The 17,529-nt window shown below is 52.7% G+C and overlaps 1 protein-coding gene across 4 annotated transcripts; it reads right to left on the reverse strand.

Moving 5' to 3' along the window:
• Positions 1 to 110: 110 nt before the first annotated feature.
• Positions 111 to 13,849, reverse strand: SYTL1 (synaptotagmin like 1). Of its 4 annotated transcripts, none has more exons than XM_020983246.2 (16): positions 13,781 to 13,849; positions 13,469 to 13,600; positions 10,839 to 11,088; positions 8,169 to 8,317; positions 7,727 to 7,781; positions 7,580 to 7,625; positions 7,119 to 7,194; positions 4,721 to 4,932; positions 4,267 to 4,395; positions 3,805 to 3,971; positions 3,608 to 3,710; positions 3,122 to 3,280; positions 1,851 to 1,929; positions 1,610 to 1,709; positions 1,277 to 1,482; positions 111 to 839 (listed from the first exon to the last, which is right to left on the reverse strand). In XM_020983246.2, the coding sequence occupies exons 3-16, from the start codon at positions 10,964 to 10,966 to the stop codon at positions 700 to 702; spliced, it is 1,749 nt and encodes a 582-aa protein (XP_020838905.1). In that variant the 5' UTR covers positions 10,967 to 11,088; positions 13,469 to 13,600; positions 13,781 to 13,849; the 3' UTR covers positions 111 to 699. The 4 variants fall into 4 exon arrangements, with proteins under 4 accessions (XP_020838905.1, XP_020838903.1, XP_020838906.1 ...); XM_020983244.2 differs by having other exon boundaries at positions 10,839 to 11,097; XM_020983247.2 differs by having other exon boundaries at positions 7,119 to 7,170; positions 10,839 to 11,097; positions 13,781 to 13,848.
• Between the last annotated feature and the right edge of the window lie 3,680 nt (positions 13,850 to 17,529).

Raw genomic sequence — 17,529 nt, forward strand, 5'->3', positions numbered from 1 at the left:
ACGGGGATCCCCTGGTACTTCTCCCTTTGGAGAATCCTTCTCAATCGACATCTCCCCATCCACCTGGCTTCCACCCGGACCATATTTTTTTTTTGACTCTACATCCCATATCTAATTCAAAATATATTTATTAAGCCCTCACTAAGGGCAAAGCACTGAGGATACAGAGAAACAAACAGGAGTCCCTGCCCTCAAGGACCTTCTAGTCTACTCAAAGAAACAAGAGACTGGTAGAAAGATGGTGGGACATCTGCATAGAAGTAGAGAGGGAAGGAGAGATCCCCACCAGACAGAGGCAGACAGAGATAGACACACTGAGCTTAGAAACAGGCCCAGAGGACAGAAGGCCAAGAAATGACTTGAAGCTAGAGGCAAAAGAGGACAGTGGGCAAAGGATATCTCCATGCCCAGCCCTCTCAGAAGTGACCAAGTTTGAGTATGGAGAACAATAGTCCCGAGTGGCTCCTCTGCTCCCCATTGCCTCTGCCCAAGAGTTCTGGGAGGCAGAACTTTCACTGTTCCTAAGTCTGTGATGGGCTGTGCAGCAACCTTGGGACCTTCTCCCCTTGGAGAGAATCTGACCCTCCCAGACCCTTCAGGTCCCCAAGCAGACCCCAGGGCCTTGTAGGCTGCAGTAGTGACTTTATTGTCCCTGTCCAATTCCCCTCCTGCCCCAGCACCTGGCAGGGGCTGACACAGCTACGTCCTGGGCACGAGATTGGTCCTGAGGGGCAGGAGCCCATCCACCCACTCACAGGGCCGGGCCAGCAGTGTCTGCCACAGGTGCTTCTCCTCAGGGGTGGAGTCCATCCATGGCACCTGAAGCCCATAGCTGCTGCCTGGTGGGCAGAAGGTATTATCTTATGGGCAGGCACTGCCCTCCCCAGCAACCAGGATGCTCGATCAAATCAATATGCATTGTTTAAGCACCTCTGCCATGTGGTGAGATCAGCTGACATCACCTCACGCCTTCTGTTCCCCACACACTCTCTACTACCGGAGTGATACCTGGGCATGAGGACCACTTTCTCCCAAACCCACCATCAGCTTTCCAGACACACAAGCACCCACCACCCCTCCATCCTCCGTGCCTGCATCACCCTGGGCCACCATGTCCAAGTCTTCCCTTTCCCTCTCACCACATAGTCACCCCTCACTGCATCTCCCCCAGTCCTCACTCTTGGCCTACTCAGACTTCACTGTGTGCTCCAGGCCCCGCAGTCCATCTAGTCTCCTCTTTGGTGCCCCCCAGCTGAAATCCCCCTGCCCTGCTCACCAGTGCCCAGGCTGAGACGGGTACCCCCCAGCAGGCGACTGCCCAGGGTGCCATAGTCCCAAAGGGACAGCTCTGCACAGGCCTGGTACAGGTCAGTGGACTCGAAGCCGTCATAGACCATAGTGTGGTTGAAGACTGGCCTCAAGCTGCGGCGGACGACTCTTGTCCTTTGGCGGCTGGTTCGACTGTCATCCGGCAGCACCGAGCTAGGGGCACAGGTTGGGGAAGTGGACCCAGTGGGGCAGCAGAAGGCCCACACCAGGCATCTGCAAGGGATGGAGGTAGTGGAAAGGGGAGTGGCAGGGAGGTGAATGGGACAGGGTGCTCTCTCACCACTGTATGTAGCAGTCCAGGGGTCCCGAGCGAAACGGGATGAGGTTCTGTGCATCCTTCACCCAAAAGTGCAGCTCTCCACTGGGAGGGAGCCCCTCACCTGCAGTCCCAGGACAGAAGGAGACAGAGCTCTAGTTATGGTCTGCTGTGCTTTCTCCCCACCCCAAAGGCTTGAGGAAAGGTCCCATCAGGCTTTGCCTCCATGCTCCCAAGGGACAGACCCCAGCGAGGACCCCCTCACCTTCTGCGCCAGCTGGGATAAACTTGAGGGCCAAAGACAGCTGCCCCCTGCTCGGGAGCTCGTCTGGGGAAGGCGCGGCCTGTGGAGAAGGGAGGAGCCAGCAAGGGCAGCACCTGAAGAAGGAAGCTTCGGGGGTGGGGGACTCAAGAGGAGCAAACATCAGGGGGTGGGACCTAAGAGGAGAGACCACCAGGGTCTGGGGCCTGAAAGTAGAGAGCTTGGAGGACTGGAGTCTGAGAGGAGGGAGCTCGGGGGACCAGGGCCAGAAAGCTGGGCTCTTGGTGGGGTGAGGTCTGAAAAGAGAACGCTTAGGGAGGTGAGGTTCCAAAGGATGTTTCTTGGGAGAGGCCAAAGGACGCCTAGATGTTTGGGGTTCGAGAGGAGAGCTCTCTAGAGGGTCGGGCCAAAGAGAACTTTTGGGAGGGTGGGGTTCAAGAGAAGGACGCTCAGGGGATTGAGGCTCAAGAGGGGAAGGCTCTTAGGGGTTGCTATATCTGAAAGATGGTGCTTGGGGTGGGGCGAGAGGAGAGATCACTGAAATCTGGGACTTAAAAACGATAAAACTTGTGGTGACGGGAGGCTGAAGAGTCTGGGGGCAAGACCTGAGAGAAGGAAGCATCTGGGAGTGGGACCTGAGAAGATGAAGGGGCTCGGAGAAGACAGCATCCAAGGGTGAGATTTGGCAGAGGGGGACCCCAGGGGTTTGAGCCTGAGAAGAGGCAGCATCAGGCAGAGGGAACGGAAAGAAGGCTGCACTAGGGTTTGGGGACAGAGATGATGGTGCATCAGAGGTGGGAACTAGAAGGGAGTACATGGTGGAGGAGGTGTTTGATTGAAGAAAGTTGGGTCTTAGAGGAGGAGGGGCAAGGGGCGGGGCCTGAGAGAAACACTTGTCAAGGGGCGGGACTTGAGACAAGGGAGCATCGGGATTGGATTGTCCAGAATGAAGAGAGAGGCAACATCAGGGGGCGGGGCCCCAGGAAGAGTTGGTGTGGGGGCGGAGCTGAGAGGTGGGAGCAGAGGGGATCGGGCTTTAGGGGAGGAAATGACAAAGGACAGGAGCCTTTTGGGGACCCAAAAGGAACAAAAGTCAGCGGGAGGGACCGACAGAGGAGACTAAATCAGGGGGCGAGACCGAACAGAAGGAAACTGGGGGGGCGGGGCTGGAGAGGAGGTAACGGGAGGTGCCGGCTGAGTGTGAGGTGAGAAGTCAGGCAGGGGCTATTAAGAAGGTCCCGGTGGGCTGGTGTCAGGCTCTGGGGTCTCCTTACCCGGGGCTGCAGGGGCAGCCAGGCCGACTGGGAAGTCCAGTCCCACGTGCCCAAGGGCACCTCGACCTCGCCCAAGAAGAGGTTTCGGCCAAGGCTCTCGTGGTGCCACACGGAAAGATGGAGCACGCGGCCGCCAAGCTCCGACTGCTCCAACGAGTACTAGGAGCGGGGAAAGTGGGGTTAAGGATGATAGGTGGCTCGCATCCCACACTTTGCGGGGGGTGGGGTGGGGGTGGGGACCTTTCCGGCCATGCCCTTCACGGCCACGCCCCCTCCCTCTTTGGCTCCGCCTTCAACGAGCTCTGGCCTTTCCCTCCTCAGCCCCTAGGTTAGACCCAGCCCCTCTTAGACCCGCCTCTAGACCACGCCCATCCCTGACAAGTTGCACTTCCCCCGCCCCCTCAGTCAGGCCCAACCCTCCCGGCCCCGCCCCTTCCCCCCACCTCCCGGCCAGCTTCTGGCACCACCCCCTCGGCCCCTCCTCACCCGCAGGGTCTCGTTGAACACCGGGTTCAGGTTGCGTTTCTTCACCGCGGTCTTGCGCTTGCTTTGCTGGGACTTGTCTGGGAGGAGGTAGCTTTTCACATAGCTGGGGAGGAGGGCGCGGGGCAGGGTTAGGGCCCAGGAAAGCCTGGCTTAGGTCCGGGCTGATGGTGCCCCAGCCTCCCCCGCCCCCCACTCACGGGTCCGAGCGGCGCTTCCGGGCCGGGGCCAGCCCCTGGCACTGAATCACCTGCACCCTCAGCTCCCCGGGGACCGGCTGGTAGAGCAGCGAGAACTGGATGGAGCCCCGCACAGACACCGCGCCCGCCTCGCCCTCGCTGTACAGGCTCAGCTGGCTGCCGCTCAGCTGCGGGCACGACGGGGCGGTCAGGGTCTCCGCGAGGGCACGGGCGTGGGGAGTGGCCCAGAGAGGGACGGGCGTGGGGAGGAGGCTCCTCGAGGACACGGGAGTGGGGAGGGGGCTCCGCGAGGGCACGGGCCGGGGAAAGGGGCACAACTTACACCGAGCGGCATGGGGACTAGGGGACTTACTTAGGGTACAGGTATAGGGAGGGAGCCCGGAGAAAAGGCGACCTATCAGAGTCAGGTAGGCCCCCATGCCCCTCCCCAATGTACAGGACCCCCCTACCCCCGCCCCTTACCGTGGAGGAGCTGAGGCTGGACACTGAGGAGCTACTACTAAGCATGCGGTTGAAGGGGGGAGCGGAGCCCTGTCCCGGGGAACCTAAGGGCTCCTCCCCGTTCTCCAGGCTTTGGAGATCCGGCTCACTCTGAGGAGGAGGAGGGGGAGAGAATAGTGAGGGGGGAGGGGAGCCATCTCCGGACTAATTAGGCTGCCGACGGCCCCTCTCCAATTCCCTCCCTGAGAAACCCCCATCCCCTATTTCCTCCCTAAGTTTCCTGGCCCCTTACTTGAGGGGGTCCAACTCGGAGGTCCCAGAAGCACGGACCTCCCTCCCTGCGGCCTTTGAGAGCCCCGAGCTCTGAGGCAAGAGAAGGTGGGGAGTGGGGGAAAGAGGTGCTCCAGGCCGTGGTCTCCGCTCCACATCTTGGGAGCAGCCTGCTGGGAAAGCTCCGTGAGTCAGTCCTGCCTACCTGGACCAGGGGAGGGTTGGGCTCCTCCTCCTTCTTCCCATTCCGCTTCTTCCCCTCCGGCTCAAGCTCTGGCCCCAGCTCCGGCTCCGGCTCCGGTTCCTGGACCTCTCTGGCTCTCGCCTCCTCCGTCTTCTTTTCCTGTTCCTCGTCTTCCACCACCACCACCACCTCCTCCTTCTCCCAGCCCTCTACGCCGGAGCTGGGGTCAGTACCTGGAGCGACAAGGAAAAGTGTAGGATGTAGAACACTACCACCTCTTATCCCTCCAAATCAGGGCTGTCCCAAGCCTGGACACCCCCAAAGCTGAGAGAGAGCCTCCCCCCCTCAAAAAATAAACCAAAAACCTTGTGCAAAGGCCGAGCAAGTGCGGGCAGGGGTGGGCCATCCGTTTAGGGTCTCATCTGGAAAGGGTTTTTTTGCCCTTTTTGTATCCTTAGCACTTAGCACATAGTAGGCCCTTAATAAATGCTTGTTGACGGACCCCCTCTTCACACACATGGCGATTTATCCCAGGGAAATTAAATAGTGTTTGCACATCTACGACAAACTCAAGTTGGGAAAGGATTTCATAAACTCACACCCACGAGGGTGGGGTGGTGGTGTTAGGAGATATTTATAAGATCAGAAAATTTTAGAACTGGAAAAAGCCTTAGAACGTAGAATGTCGGAATGGGAGAACCTTCAAAACGGACTTTCAGAGTTGGAAGGGCCCTTAGAACACAAACTGTCAGAGCTGGATGAGACTTCAGAACATGGAATGTCAGAGATGAAAAGCTTTAGACCATGAGGTGTTAAAAATGTTACATAATGGCAGATGTGGAACTAAGGTTGGTAAAGCACTTCACATTATCTCCCCTGAGTTTCACAACAACCCTCTCAGGTATTACCAAAAGCATCATGCCTGATTTACAGATAGGGAACCAGCTCAGAGCGAGGAGACAAACCCATGGTCACTAGGGGGTGTCAGAGTCAAGAAGACCAGAGTTCAAATGTGACCACAGACCCAACCTGTGTGAGACACTAGCTGTGTGACCCTGGACAAGTTGTTTAACCTTTGCCTCAGTTTCCTCAACTGTAAAATGGGGATAATAACACCTACCCCCCAGGGTTGTCATAAGGATCATATAAGACAATATTTGTAAAGTACCTGGCGCATAAGCACTTAATAAATGCTTTTTTCCTTCCTTCTATGGCCACACCACTAATATTTGACAAAGGCATGATTTGGGTCCATATCTTCCTAATTCCACCTCCAGCATCATACCATGCTCCCTCTTAGTTCCAAGCCCATATCACTTAATATTGTATAGTACAACGATCTGTGTTAGTGTCTTATCTCTTTGATAGACTGGAAATTCCTTGACAAAATCGTATCTGAATTTTGTATCTCTCCCCAGCAGGGTGTTCTGCACCCAAATGGAACCCAATAAATGTTAACTGATTAGCCATCAGAGACTCTAACATAGAGTTGTCCTACCTGGACATTACCTCAGAACAATAACAATAACAAAAAAAGTTAGAGCTGGGAAAAGCCTTAATCCATCTAGTCCAAGGGTTCTGAGGCCCACAAATCCAAAAGGTCCAGAGGTTTGGGAAGGTCTGTTATTTAAAAAAATATTTTGATAATTATTTTAATAATAATTTAAATAATGTTTAAATAACTGGTTTCCTTTGCAATCCTTCTTATTTTATTTTATGCATTTAAAAATTTAATCTGAAAAGAGACCCAGCAATTTCACCAAGCTGCCGGAGTGGTCCATGGAACAACAAAGACCAGCTAACTGATGCCGTTGTCCCCACCTCTCATTATACTGAGGAAGAGAACAGGTTTTTAAGTGATGAAGAACAGGAGCTCTGGCTTGGCCAGACCCAAGCATTAGCTCTGACTGAGTAGCCGCCTCTTTCCATTGCCTTGGGTACACTACTTCCCTTGTTGAGGTAGCTATCGGTGCAGTAGATAGAGTGCTGGGCCTAAAATTCAGGAAGGTCTGAGTTTAAATCCAGCCCCAGACCCTGGGTTAGTTGTCTAACTTCTTTTTGCATCACTCATCTGTAAAATGGCACCTACCTTCCAGGGTTGTTGTGTGGGTCAAATGAGATAATACTTGGGGGGAAATAGTGTTTAGCACAGTGCCTGGCAACAGAGTAGTCGACATTGTGTTCTAAGGGCCCTCCCAGCTCTGATAATGAGTTTATGAAAGGTGACTTACCCAAGGTCACACCACATTAGTGGCAGAACTAGAATTAGAATGTAGTCCCCTAACTCCCAGTTCAGATCTCTTCCCTCCAGCCACGATGCCTGGATTTTTCATTGTTTTTCCTAGTACCAATCCTGCCTACTTCCCCCAGTATTCTCTTTCTCTGCCACCTCCCCCCCCCCCACCCCAAGGCTGCTCACCTGCCTGGGCCTGGGAGCCTGGCTTTTCCTCAGTTGGGGCTGGGGCTGGAGCCTGGAGGGACAGAGAAGAGGAAGGCTGGGAGGGCGGTGAGGGTGAGGAGGAGAGAGTGAAGAATGGGAGGTCAGAGGTCAAACTTTGGTGGCCATGTCCTGAGCCTGAGGGTGGGGCTGAGAACCCTGAGCTGTGGGACCAGCTTAGCCTGTCCCAGAGCTGCCTCTTCTCACTCTCACTGAACAGCTTGCTTGACTCCCCCTCAGGCCCAGGGCTGACCTAAGGCTTGTGGGAGGAGGTGGTTGGGAGCCTGACTCAGGGTCTTATAGGCTCAGCCCTCCTGGGCTTCAGTCCCACAAAAGTCCAACCCTATCCCCAGGCAGTTCACCTCTTGCCTGACTCAGCTGATAAACTGTGCTCTATTCATCACAGCTACATCCCCAGGTGTTCTCCCCACCTCCCCACTCACCTGGGCTTCACTGCCCTTCTCTGGGGTGGGCACCTCCAAGGAGAGCCTGAGGGAAAAGGATATCAGGGAAAATACTCTGGTCTTCTGGGGCTCTCAGCCCCATTGGGTACCCCAGCTGGCATCCCCTAGGCTCCCTTCCCCTCTTACCTGGAGCCCACCTCCTCCTCCTCAGGCTCTCCTTCACTCCCCAGCTCAGGCTCACCTGTGCCAAAGTAAGGGCCTCAGTGTTCCCTACCCCCAGTGTCCTTGCACCCACTGGGCAGGCTAGGTGCAGTGTTCCAATCCTCCCAGCAGACACATTCTGCCCCTTATGTCTAGGTCAAGGAAGAAATGGGTGGGAGTCCACAGGGACAACGTGGGTGGATGACACAATGCCCAGGAGGCTGATTTCACCCTAAGCCACAAGGAGGACCAGGGAAGGGTAGGAGATGTGTGCCAGGCTAATCAGGGACACATGGTAGGGGCACCAAGGCCCACAAGCTGGGGACCCAAATGCCTACTTCCTGCCTGGCACTGTTCATAGACAGGGGGTGGGGCTCCAAATGGAAACTCCTAGGGGCCTTTGGTCCCTGCAGCAGTGACTCCTCACCCCTGGACCTCTTCTTCCGACGGATGGAGGCTCGAACAAGGTCAGAGCCCAGGCGGGCATGGCGGTGCCGCTGGGAGCGGGCATCTCTGAACCAGTCTCCTGTCAGGGTCTTTAGCTGCCCAGGGTCCACCAGTGATGCTCGAAGCTTGCTGAGGAGATGACAACGTGGGCATTGTTGCTGTCCCTGCCAGATTCTTTAATACCTCGGGCTTGGTGACTCTCCCTACCCCAGCTGCATCCCCCCGGTTCCCTTCACCCTCAGCCTCCTCTCCCCTTTCCCAAGTCGTCTTTCCTCAGTTATTCTCAGTAGCTAGATGCTCACAGAATTACAGAACCTTAGAGCTGGGGCCATTTACAACCCACATCAACAAAAGATCATTGTGCCTCTCTCTGCTTGAAGACCCCACGAAGGCAGCCTGCACCACCTTGGACAGCTCCCACCGCTGCTGAGATGGGTCCCTGCAGCTGGTACCCACTGCTCCAAGCTCTCCCCTCTAGACTTCAAGGGAACAAGGTTAACCTCTCTTCTACCTGACACGAGAAGCTGGTTGGAATAGGGGTTAGAGTGCTTGCTGTAGAAACAGGAAAACCTGAGTTCAAGTCCTAATTGATGCGTCCTGGCTTGGGGTTGGGGGCTTGGGAAAATCACTTTTACCTCTTAGTGTTATTTAAAACTCAAAGTGGGGAGAAAAAAAATAACTGCTTGCATTGGTGCCATGCATCATCTCCCCCTTCTACTCACTCATCAAAATCTTCCTAAAGTTCACATCTGACCATGTCACCTCCCTATACAATAAACAAGAGCGGATCTCATTGCCTCTAGAATCAAATACGACATAACAGAAAAACCTCTGTATGATAATAACAATGAGAACAACCACCAACCTGCATTTAGCACCTCCTTTGCACCGGGCACTGTGTTAAGCACTCTACAGTTATTTTCTCATTTGGTCCTCACAACACCCCTGGGGAGTAGGTGCTATTATTATCCCCATTTTATGGCCTTCCTAACCTAATCCCGTCCTACTTTTCCAGTCTTCTTAGACCTTACTCCTTGATATAAACTCTCTGATCCAGTGACATTGACCTCCTGGCTGGTTCTCACATAAGACAATCCAGCTCCCAACTCTGGGCATTTTTTTCTGGCTGTTCCTTATGCCTGGAATTCTCTCCCTCCCCATCCTTGCCTCCCTGGCTTCCTTCCTTCAAATTCCAGCAAAAAATCCTACCTTCTACAAGACCAAACCTAATTCTCCTAAAAGTTAGTGGCTTCCTTCTGTTGAATTATCTCCAATTTATCCTGCATAGATCTTGTTTTTATACAGTGATTTGCATGTTGTATTCCCCACTTAGACTGGGAACTCACTATTTGTGCCCTTCTTTATATTCCCCAGTGCTTAGCACGATGCCTGGCACATAGTATGCGCTCAATAAATGCTAGTGTCGGATGTTTCCTCATCTGAGAGTTCCCTATAACAAGGAAATCCCGAATCCAGGACCTTTCTCTTATCTATATGACAGCCTATCATCCCCCCTCCCCCATCCCCCTTCCCCAGTCACCTCTTCTCCAGCTCCTTCAGTCCCCTTGATCCTAATCATCTTCTTCTGGGCAAGTTCTAGCTTGTTGAGTTCCTCCTCAAACATAGCACCCAGCACTAGACCCAATACTCCACATATCATCAGACCAGGGCCAAATCAGCCTTTCGGAATGCAGTATAGAATTAGCCACTATTCTCTGCCATGTCACACTGTTGTGTTTGTGGTCCACTAAAACCCCTGGTTCTCTTTCTTTCCATAGGACCTAATCTCTAGGTATATCTTTCCCATCCTGTGCTTGTGGAGTTGATGGTTTGAACCTGAGCAGGACTTTGTATCTATCCTTATTAAATTTCACCTTATGAGGCTGGGGCCACTGTTGCAGCCTATTGGGTCCTTTTGGTACCCTGACTCTGCCATCTAACATGTAACCTATCCCTCCCAGCTTCACATCATTCACCAATTTGACAACAATTCCATTATGACTTCATCCAAATCATTGATAAGAATGTCAAACAGACCTAGACAGCTAAGGACAGATCCCTGGGGGCACTCCTCTACAGATTTTTCTCCAAGCTGACATCAATACACTGATGACTACTGTTTGGGTCATTCGTTGAATCCCAAATCCCCATAACTGAGTGATTATTAAGCTCACATCTCTCCATCTTGTCCACAAGGATAAAGTAACAGATGTTCTCAAATTCTTTACTGAAATCTAGTATACTGTGATTTCTGAGATGCTTTGCTACTGTATGTTCTAAGCTTCTAGGTTCTAAAGTCCCTTCCATCTCTGACGTTTAAATATTCTAAGGTCCCTTCCAACTCTGACATTCCATGTTCTAAGGTCCCATCCAGCTCTGACATTCCAATTTTGAAGGGCCCTTCCATCTCTAACATTCATATTCTAAGTTTCCATCCAGCTCTAACATTCCATGTTCTAAGGCCCCTCCCAGCTCTGACATTCTGTGTTCTAAGGTTTTTTCTAGGCCCACATTCTGTGTTCTAAGTGCCCTTACTGGTCTAACATCTTGTGCTTTAAGGGCCCTTGCAGCTCTTATGTTCTCAGAAGCTGTGATTCTCTTCCGTCCACCTCTGATCCCCACCCTCCCCGTTCCCTGCTTCCACACTCACCTGACCCTCCCCTCCTCCAGTTGACGCAGACGGGCATCCCTGCTCAGGACACTGGTGATGGCCTCCTGCTCCTCCTCGGTAAGGAAGCTGAGATCCAGCAGTGCATCTCCCTCCACTTCGTATGCCATGGGATGGCAGGGCTGAGCAGCCCCCAGAACCAGCAGCAGGAGAGGGATCCTTCTGATGTTGCAGGCACACTCAGTGACATCAGTTGGTAGTGATGTGCAGGCTGCCTGAGGGCAGCTTTTCCCTAAGGAAACTGCCTGAAGATCAGGCCATTGGGCCCAGCAGCAAGCATTGCCCATTCCCCCACTCAGACCTAAGCCTTTCCCGGAGCCCCTCCCTTGCCCTCACAACTCCCTGTCCCCTGGGCCTGACATGGCCCTGAGTCTCTGCCTCTGTTGGAGTGGGGCTGAGGACAGTAGAGGGAGTCAGTCCAGCGGATGCTAGCAGGGGTAGGATCTGTATAGACTAAGCAAGCCAGAGGCTAGAAGATCAGAGAGTCCAGACAAGTACACACTGCACATGTACATACATATGCCCAGAAGCACAGGCAAGCATACGTGCACACATGGACAGGAGGGCAAACGCCCACTCAGACAAAAGCATAGGCATGTGGAGGTGTCCCCATGGGTACATATATGTATACACTGGGCACATGGACACGGCTGGTTCATATGGTGGCAAGCATGCATGCAGCAGACCCACATACACACACCCTGCTAGTCATAGGTTATATACAGATAGATTCACTTCCCCACATCCGCTCTGCCCACCCTGGAAGGCCCTGGCGGTGGGGCTTCCCTGCCCCCAACCTCTACCCTGATCTGGCCTCTGCCTTCCTGTATGAGGCAACCTCGCCCAACTTCCTCCCCAACCTTCTTCCACACCCACTCCCTACCTTCACCCCCAGCCCTGGCCTAGAACTCACTCCAGCAAGCTCCCCTGATAATGCTGCTCAGGGCTCCCCACCCGTTCCCCTGCCCCCTCCTGGGCCCCTGGCTTCAGGGATGTATCTGGAGCCCATCTGTGCCTGGCAGGGCCCCAGGGGCCATTCATGGCAGCTCATGGTGCCAGGCAGAACACTGTCCTGTGACCTCATTCAGTGTGTGTGTGTGGGGGGGTGCTCCTCAGGGAGTAAAGCATGCTAGGTCTTTTCCAGCTTCCTTGGGCATAGGGCATGAAGGCATCACCCCCATCCAAGAGGAAAACATTTGTTCAATAACTGGGGTTGGGAGGAATGAGCCCCAGGCCAGGTAGGAGGACAGACAGAGGTGCCCGCTGCTCTGCCAGAGCTGGTCTCAGGATCCACAAAAACCTTCCCAAGGCTTCCTGGTCTTCCCTTCCCTGCACTGGGGGCTCCAGGGGGTGCCAGAGACAGCAGGCAGCTCTTGTCCTGTGTCCTCACCTACCTATACCGCTCCCATCCTGAGTCAGCACCCAACATATAGGCCCTGGGCTCCCTCCCCCTTGCTATCTCTTCTAGGGAGGGAACCTCGCCCCCAACTCCTTGCTAAGAGCAGGGGATCTAGCTCAGACCCACCAAAACCCTTGATTCCTTTCTCTCCTGAGCTTGGCTGGGGTGAGGCTGGGAGGAGCAGTAACTTAAGGAGAAGATGAAAGGAGAATTTCTTTAAAAAGAAGAGAGCAGTTTCTTTTGCACATAGGGGTGGGGGGAGGGATGGGGGATGCTCAAATGCTCCAAGAGATTTGGGGTAAGAACATCAGGCAGGCAGCTCCGACAAGCTCATGTGCTGTTTACCATCTCCTGGGTCAGACAGACAAACAGACCGACACATTGTAGTTGGACCCCGGGGGCGGGGACTCAGGGGAGAGCCGGCAGCCGACATGGAACTAGGTAGACTAGGAAGCTCAGGAAAGGCCTCTGGGCCCAGCTGGCCCTGGCCTGTATGCATAACGGATTGTGCTGTTTGTTCTACGACTGGGTTGCTTGTGTCTACTTTTTCCTCTTCAGGTGCTCATGTACCTGTGTGTCTATGCCTGTGCCTGTTATCTGGGTCCTCTGTGTCTCCCCAAGATCTCTGTGGACTCCTGGGTGTGGTATGCTGTGTACCGGGCTGTCTTCGTGTGATCCATGTACTTGGTGTGTATATGGGATCTGGACCCCTGTGCAAGGTCAGCTGCGTATCTCGGTGCATTGCTTGGAGCTGGGCTGTATTGTATACCTTTGTCTGTGACACACCCCTGGGTCATGTGGGCTAGGACATACTACCAGCCAGGGGAGCATTGGTGCCACCTGTGTGTCTGTATGTGTGTTGGAGGGAGGTGAGTTCCCCATCCCCAGCTCCCTCTCCTTCTCTGGCCCCTCTTCAGAGAGGGTGAAATAACAAACGAGCCCAGGCATCCCCACTCTTCTGCAAAATCTCTAGGGCAGAAGTTCTAGACACATATGTCTGTGTGGTCGTCAGTCTTGGTCCCCAGATACACACTCCATCCCCCCAGTAAGATGGCTCTCTCTGGTAGTTTCAGGGGGAGGGACAGAAGGGGTACCCCAAAGTTTGTGGAGGGCCTAGGGTGGCCACAGAAGATAGTGCCCACTTGTTCCCTGCCCAGAGAGGAGCACGGTCCCTCTGTTGGAGGGCCCTACTGCCCCTGGGGGGGGGCATTACCTGTCAGGATCCAGGATGGGGAGTTCTGTGCTGAGGTGACTGCAATACCTCTGTTGTGTTGGCCAGGCAGGCAGGGCAGCCAGATCCGAGAGTGAGTGAGAAGGGGCAACTGAGTTCTAAAGCTGACTCAACCTGGGGAGGAGGAAACACCTACAGAGTCTGCTGCAAAACCGGGCCTGGAGCCTGTCCCTGGCCAGCCTGGACTCCCTGCTCCCCAGAGAGACCTCTGCCGTCTGGCCAAGTGAGGCATCAAGCTCTGGGGCCCTAAACCCAGATACACGGTTCCTAGCTCCAGCCCTCCCTCAGACTTACTGTGTGGCTTTCAGGAATGTGCTTCAATGTTCTGGGCCTCAGTGACTTCAGCTGTGAAATGGGCAGACCTAGCTTTGCCCTGCCTGCTCCACTGGAAGGAAAGTCAGAAACTTGGTTAAGCATTTGTATCCCCTTTGAAATGATATTCTCTTCCTCCACATGTGCCTCCCCAGAGGTTGGGGAAGAGGACAGAACATGGTGCAAGGCAGCTCCCTTTTCCCCCTCCCCTCCAAATTCTTCTATCTCCTTGAAAAAAATTGATTTATTGGGCAGCTAGGTGGCACAGTGGATAGAGCACTGGCCCTGGATTCAGGAGAACTTGAGTTCAAATCCAGCCTCAGACACATAACACTTACTAGCTGTGTGACTCTGGGCAAATCACTTAACCCCATGCCTAGCCCCACAAAAAAAAAAAAAAGAAAAAGAAAAATTGATTTATCCAGAAAGGTAGGCACCTAGTGGCTGGAACTCCCTTGGAGAGGCTCAACTACCCTCAGAAGCTCACCCTTGGGGCACCCGGAGATGGATTCTCACAAGGAGTAGTTGTGTTTCAAGGTAGGATGGAGACTCCACGTGGTAGGGGAAACCCTTCAAGGATGAAGATGGTGGTGCAGTGGATAGAGCCCTGGGCCTAGAGTCAGGAAGACTCATCTTCTTGAGTTAGAATCTGGTCTCAGACACTAGCTATGTGACCCTGGGCAAGTCACTTCACCCTGTTTGCCTCAGTTTCCCCATCCATAAAATGGGCTGGAGAAAGAAATGCATCTTTGCCACAAAAAGCCTAAATGGGCCCATAGAGAGTCGGACATGACTGAAACAACTGAACAAGTGTGAGGAAGACCACAGAAAGCACAAAAATTTGGAGCAATGGGACTTGGGGGTCTAGTCCTGGCTCAGTTACTGTCTGCAGGACATTGAAAAAATCATTGTTTTCCTCTAGGCTTCAGTTTCTTCATTTGAAAAATGAGGGATCAGAGTAAATGACCTCTAAGACACTGTTCACTTTAAAAATCCATGATCTTACTGTGCCCACCTCTACTGCAGTTCTCATCATCGCCACAAGAGGCTGCCCCAAAGCTGCTTGGTTTCTCTGGGACCAGCTTTGACTGGCACTGCCCCTATTCCCATAGCCTCTTATGTTTTGGCGGGGGGGGGGGTTGTTTGTTTGTTTTTGTTCTTTTTAGGCAATTGGGATTAAGTGACTTACCCAGGGTCACACAGCTAGTAAGTGTCAAGTGTTTGGTCTGAGGCCGGATTTGAACTCAGGTACTCCTGATTTCAGGGCCGGTGCTCTATCCACTGCGCCACCTAGCTGCCCCCCATAGCCTCTTATGGCAGTGAGCACAGGGTAGCTAGCCCTCTCCTCACCATCTGACATGATTTGTTTCCTTCTGGAAGGGCCCCCAATGGACGTCATTTCCCTCTCACAGGATAGTGGGACGAGGGGAAAGGAAAACAGGTGTGATGAGTTCCCCCCCCCCGTGGAGATCTTTAATAGTTGAAAGACTAGTCAACTGAAGCAAAAATTCTATTATCACTTTACTTTGAAATAAATACTTCCATCCTATCCCTATTTCCTTTGTCTTGTGGATTTGAAAAATACAATGTCCTTGAAGACATTCCTAAATTCAGGTCCTTCTATTCAAGCAGGGGCTGGGTGGCCACTTGTCAGGTGGAAGGGATCTTTTTTCTGGTATGGGTTGGAATAGATGGCTTCTGATGTCCCTGCCAACTCTGTGAAATTCTGTGATCAAAGTCAGAGGACCCGAGTTCAAATCCCATTCTGCTACCTGTGTAGCCTTAGATAAGTTACATCCTTTCTCTGGGCCTGTTTCCTCAGGGGTTTGGATAAGATGGCCCCATTTATCTCTAAATTCCAGAATCCTTGGCATCCCTTCTACATCACTTACCCATCAGACATCTCAGTCCCCTCCACGTGTAAAAAGGGATGGACCTGATGAGCCTTTCTACCTCAAGGTCTCTGGTGTTTAGGCAGCCCTCCAAGTGGACAACTTTTCACCACGAGGACACCCCCAAACACTGTGGAGAGAATACCCAACAGTCCCTATCTCCTTGTGCCCATGTGGAGGGCTCCTGGTTTCCCCTGCCCACAGCTTAAAACCTCACTCTTCTGCTCCCACTAAGGTCCTTGGATAAAGCCTGGAGATCCTGGTCAGTGGAAGGGGGGGGCCTTCTCCACTTTTTCCCCTCATTGAAGCACAGGCTAGTTATCTAAGAAAAATATTCAGAACCCTAGATTGTTGCTTTTGGAGCACTTGAAAAAAGCCCACACCTCTTAAAACAAACAAAACAACTCACCTCCTCAAAACACCTTCCTGAAGGGGCAGAGTTGATGGCTTCCTCCCATCCACCCAGTCCATCCCCTGGACTCCCATGGATTGTGCCCAACTTCTTCCTGGGGTCCACCCTCTCCCTCATCTCCCCACCCAGACTCTGTCCCAAAGAAGTCTATGACCCCAATATTGGCTATTCCTGTTTCCAATTTACTTCTTGCCCAGCTTGCACGAGCGGACAGACATCACTTTGACCTCTAACTCAACACACCTAAAACAGAGCTTAACCTCTGCTCCTTCCTTTTCTGACTCACAGAATGTTGGGGTAGAAGGGACTATGGAGGTCATTTAGTTTGACCTATATATGAGCAGGAACTAGGATATCAACAAGTGGTCATTAAACCTCCCCTTGAAGACCTCCAGCAATGGGGAGCTCACTATAGCTTTTGGACAGCTCTTATTGTTAAGAAAGGGCAGGTGGGTGGTGGAGTAGATAGAGTGCCAGGGCCTGGAGTTAGGAAAACTCCTCTTCCTGAGTTCAAATCCTGACTCTGACACTTACTAGCTGTTTGATCCTGGGCAAGTCACTTAACCTTGTTTGCCTCAGTTTGCCTCATCTGTAATATGAAGTGGAGAAGGAAATGTCAAACCACTCTGGCCAAGGAAACCCCAAATGGGGTCACAGAGTCGGACATGACTGAAAAATGCCTGAACAACAAAATTGTTAAAAGTTTTTTTCTTATATTGAACCCTCACTTGCCTCTTTAACTTTACCCCTGGTTCTCCTCCCAGGACAAACAGAATTAACCTGCTCCTTCTACCCTGGGATGATCCTAGTTTAAGGCAGGGATCCCATCCCTCAGCACATCATGTCTTCTCCAGGCTAACCATCCCGAGTGCCTTCGATCACTCCTGTCTCCTGGGCTTGTCTTCAGCCCTTGCTCACCAATCTGGCTGCCCTCCTTCCAACATGCTTAAACTCGTTCGTGTCCTGCCTAACATTCCATCCTCTGCTTCACTGCATTCCTGTCGCTCCCTCCCTCATCTGGACTATTGAAACAGCTTCCCCACCCTTTCTCCCTGCCTCCAGTCTCTCCTTCAATCCCTCCTGTACACACCGGAAAGTTAATTAATCCTTTTTAAACACAGGGATAATCAGTCACTTCCTTGTCAATGGTTCCCTATTACCTAAAAGTTAGCCATCAAATTTTTAGGGACAAAAGGGACCCAGACCACTAGCAGACAGAGACAGACAAGAAAACACACACACACACACACACACACACACACACACACACACACACACACACACGAAGCCTCTTGACAACCACCCTAGGACTAAGGCATCTTGTTTCTGCTTAAATATTTCCACTGATGGGAAGCCTACTGCCTCATAAGGCAGCTCGTTCATAGATTCTTAGAACTTATTACTGGAAGAGACCTAAAAGGTCACAT

The sequence above is a fragment of the Phascolarctos cinereus genome, unplaced genomic scaffold (assembly GCF_003287225.1).
Source record: "Phascolarctos cinereus isolate Bilbo 61053 unplaced genomic scaffold, phaCin_HiC Scaffold_726;HRSCAF=1367, whole genome shotgun sequence".
Classification (NCBI taxonomy): Eukaryota; Metazoa; Chordata; class Mammalia; order Diprotodontia; family Phascolarctidae; genus Phascolarctos; species Phascolarctos cinereus.

What these genes read in the sequence shown, in the direction of transcription:
- SYTL1 (XM_020983246.2), bottom strand. Translation starts at nt 10,966, where the DNA reads ATGGCATACGAAGTGGAGGGAGATGCACTGCTGGATCTCAGCTTCCTT. An exon ending in GAGGAGGAGGTGGGCTCCAG is followed by an intron (nt 7,626 to 7,726) that starts GTAAGAGGGGAA and finishes CTTTTCCCTCAG; the next exon opens with GCTCTCCTTGGAGGTGCCCA. An exon ending in CCAACCCTCCCCTGGTCCAG is followed by an intron (nt 4,396 to 4,720) that starts GTAGGCAGGACT and finishes CCTCCTCCTCAG; the next exon opens with AGTGAGCCGGATCTCCAAAG.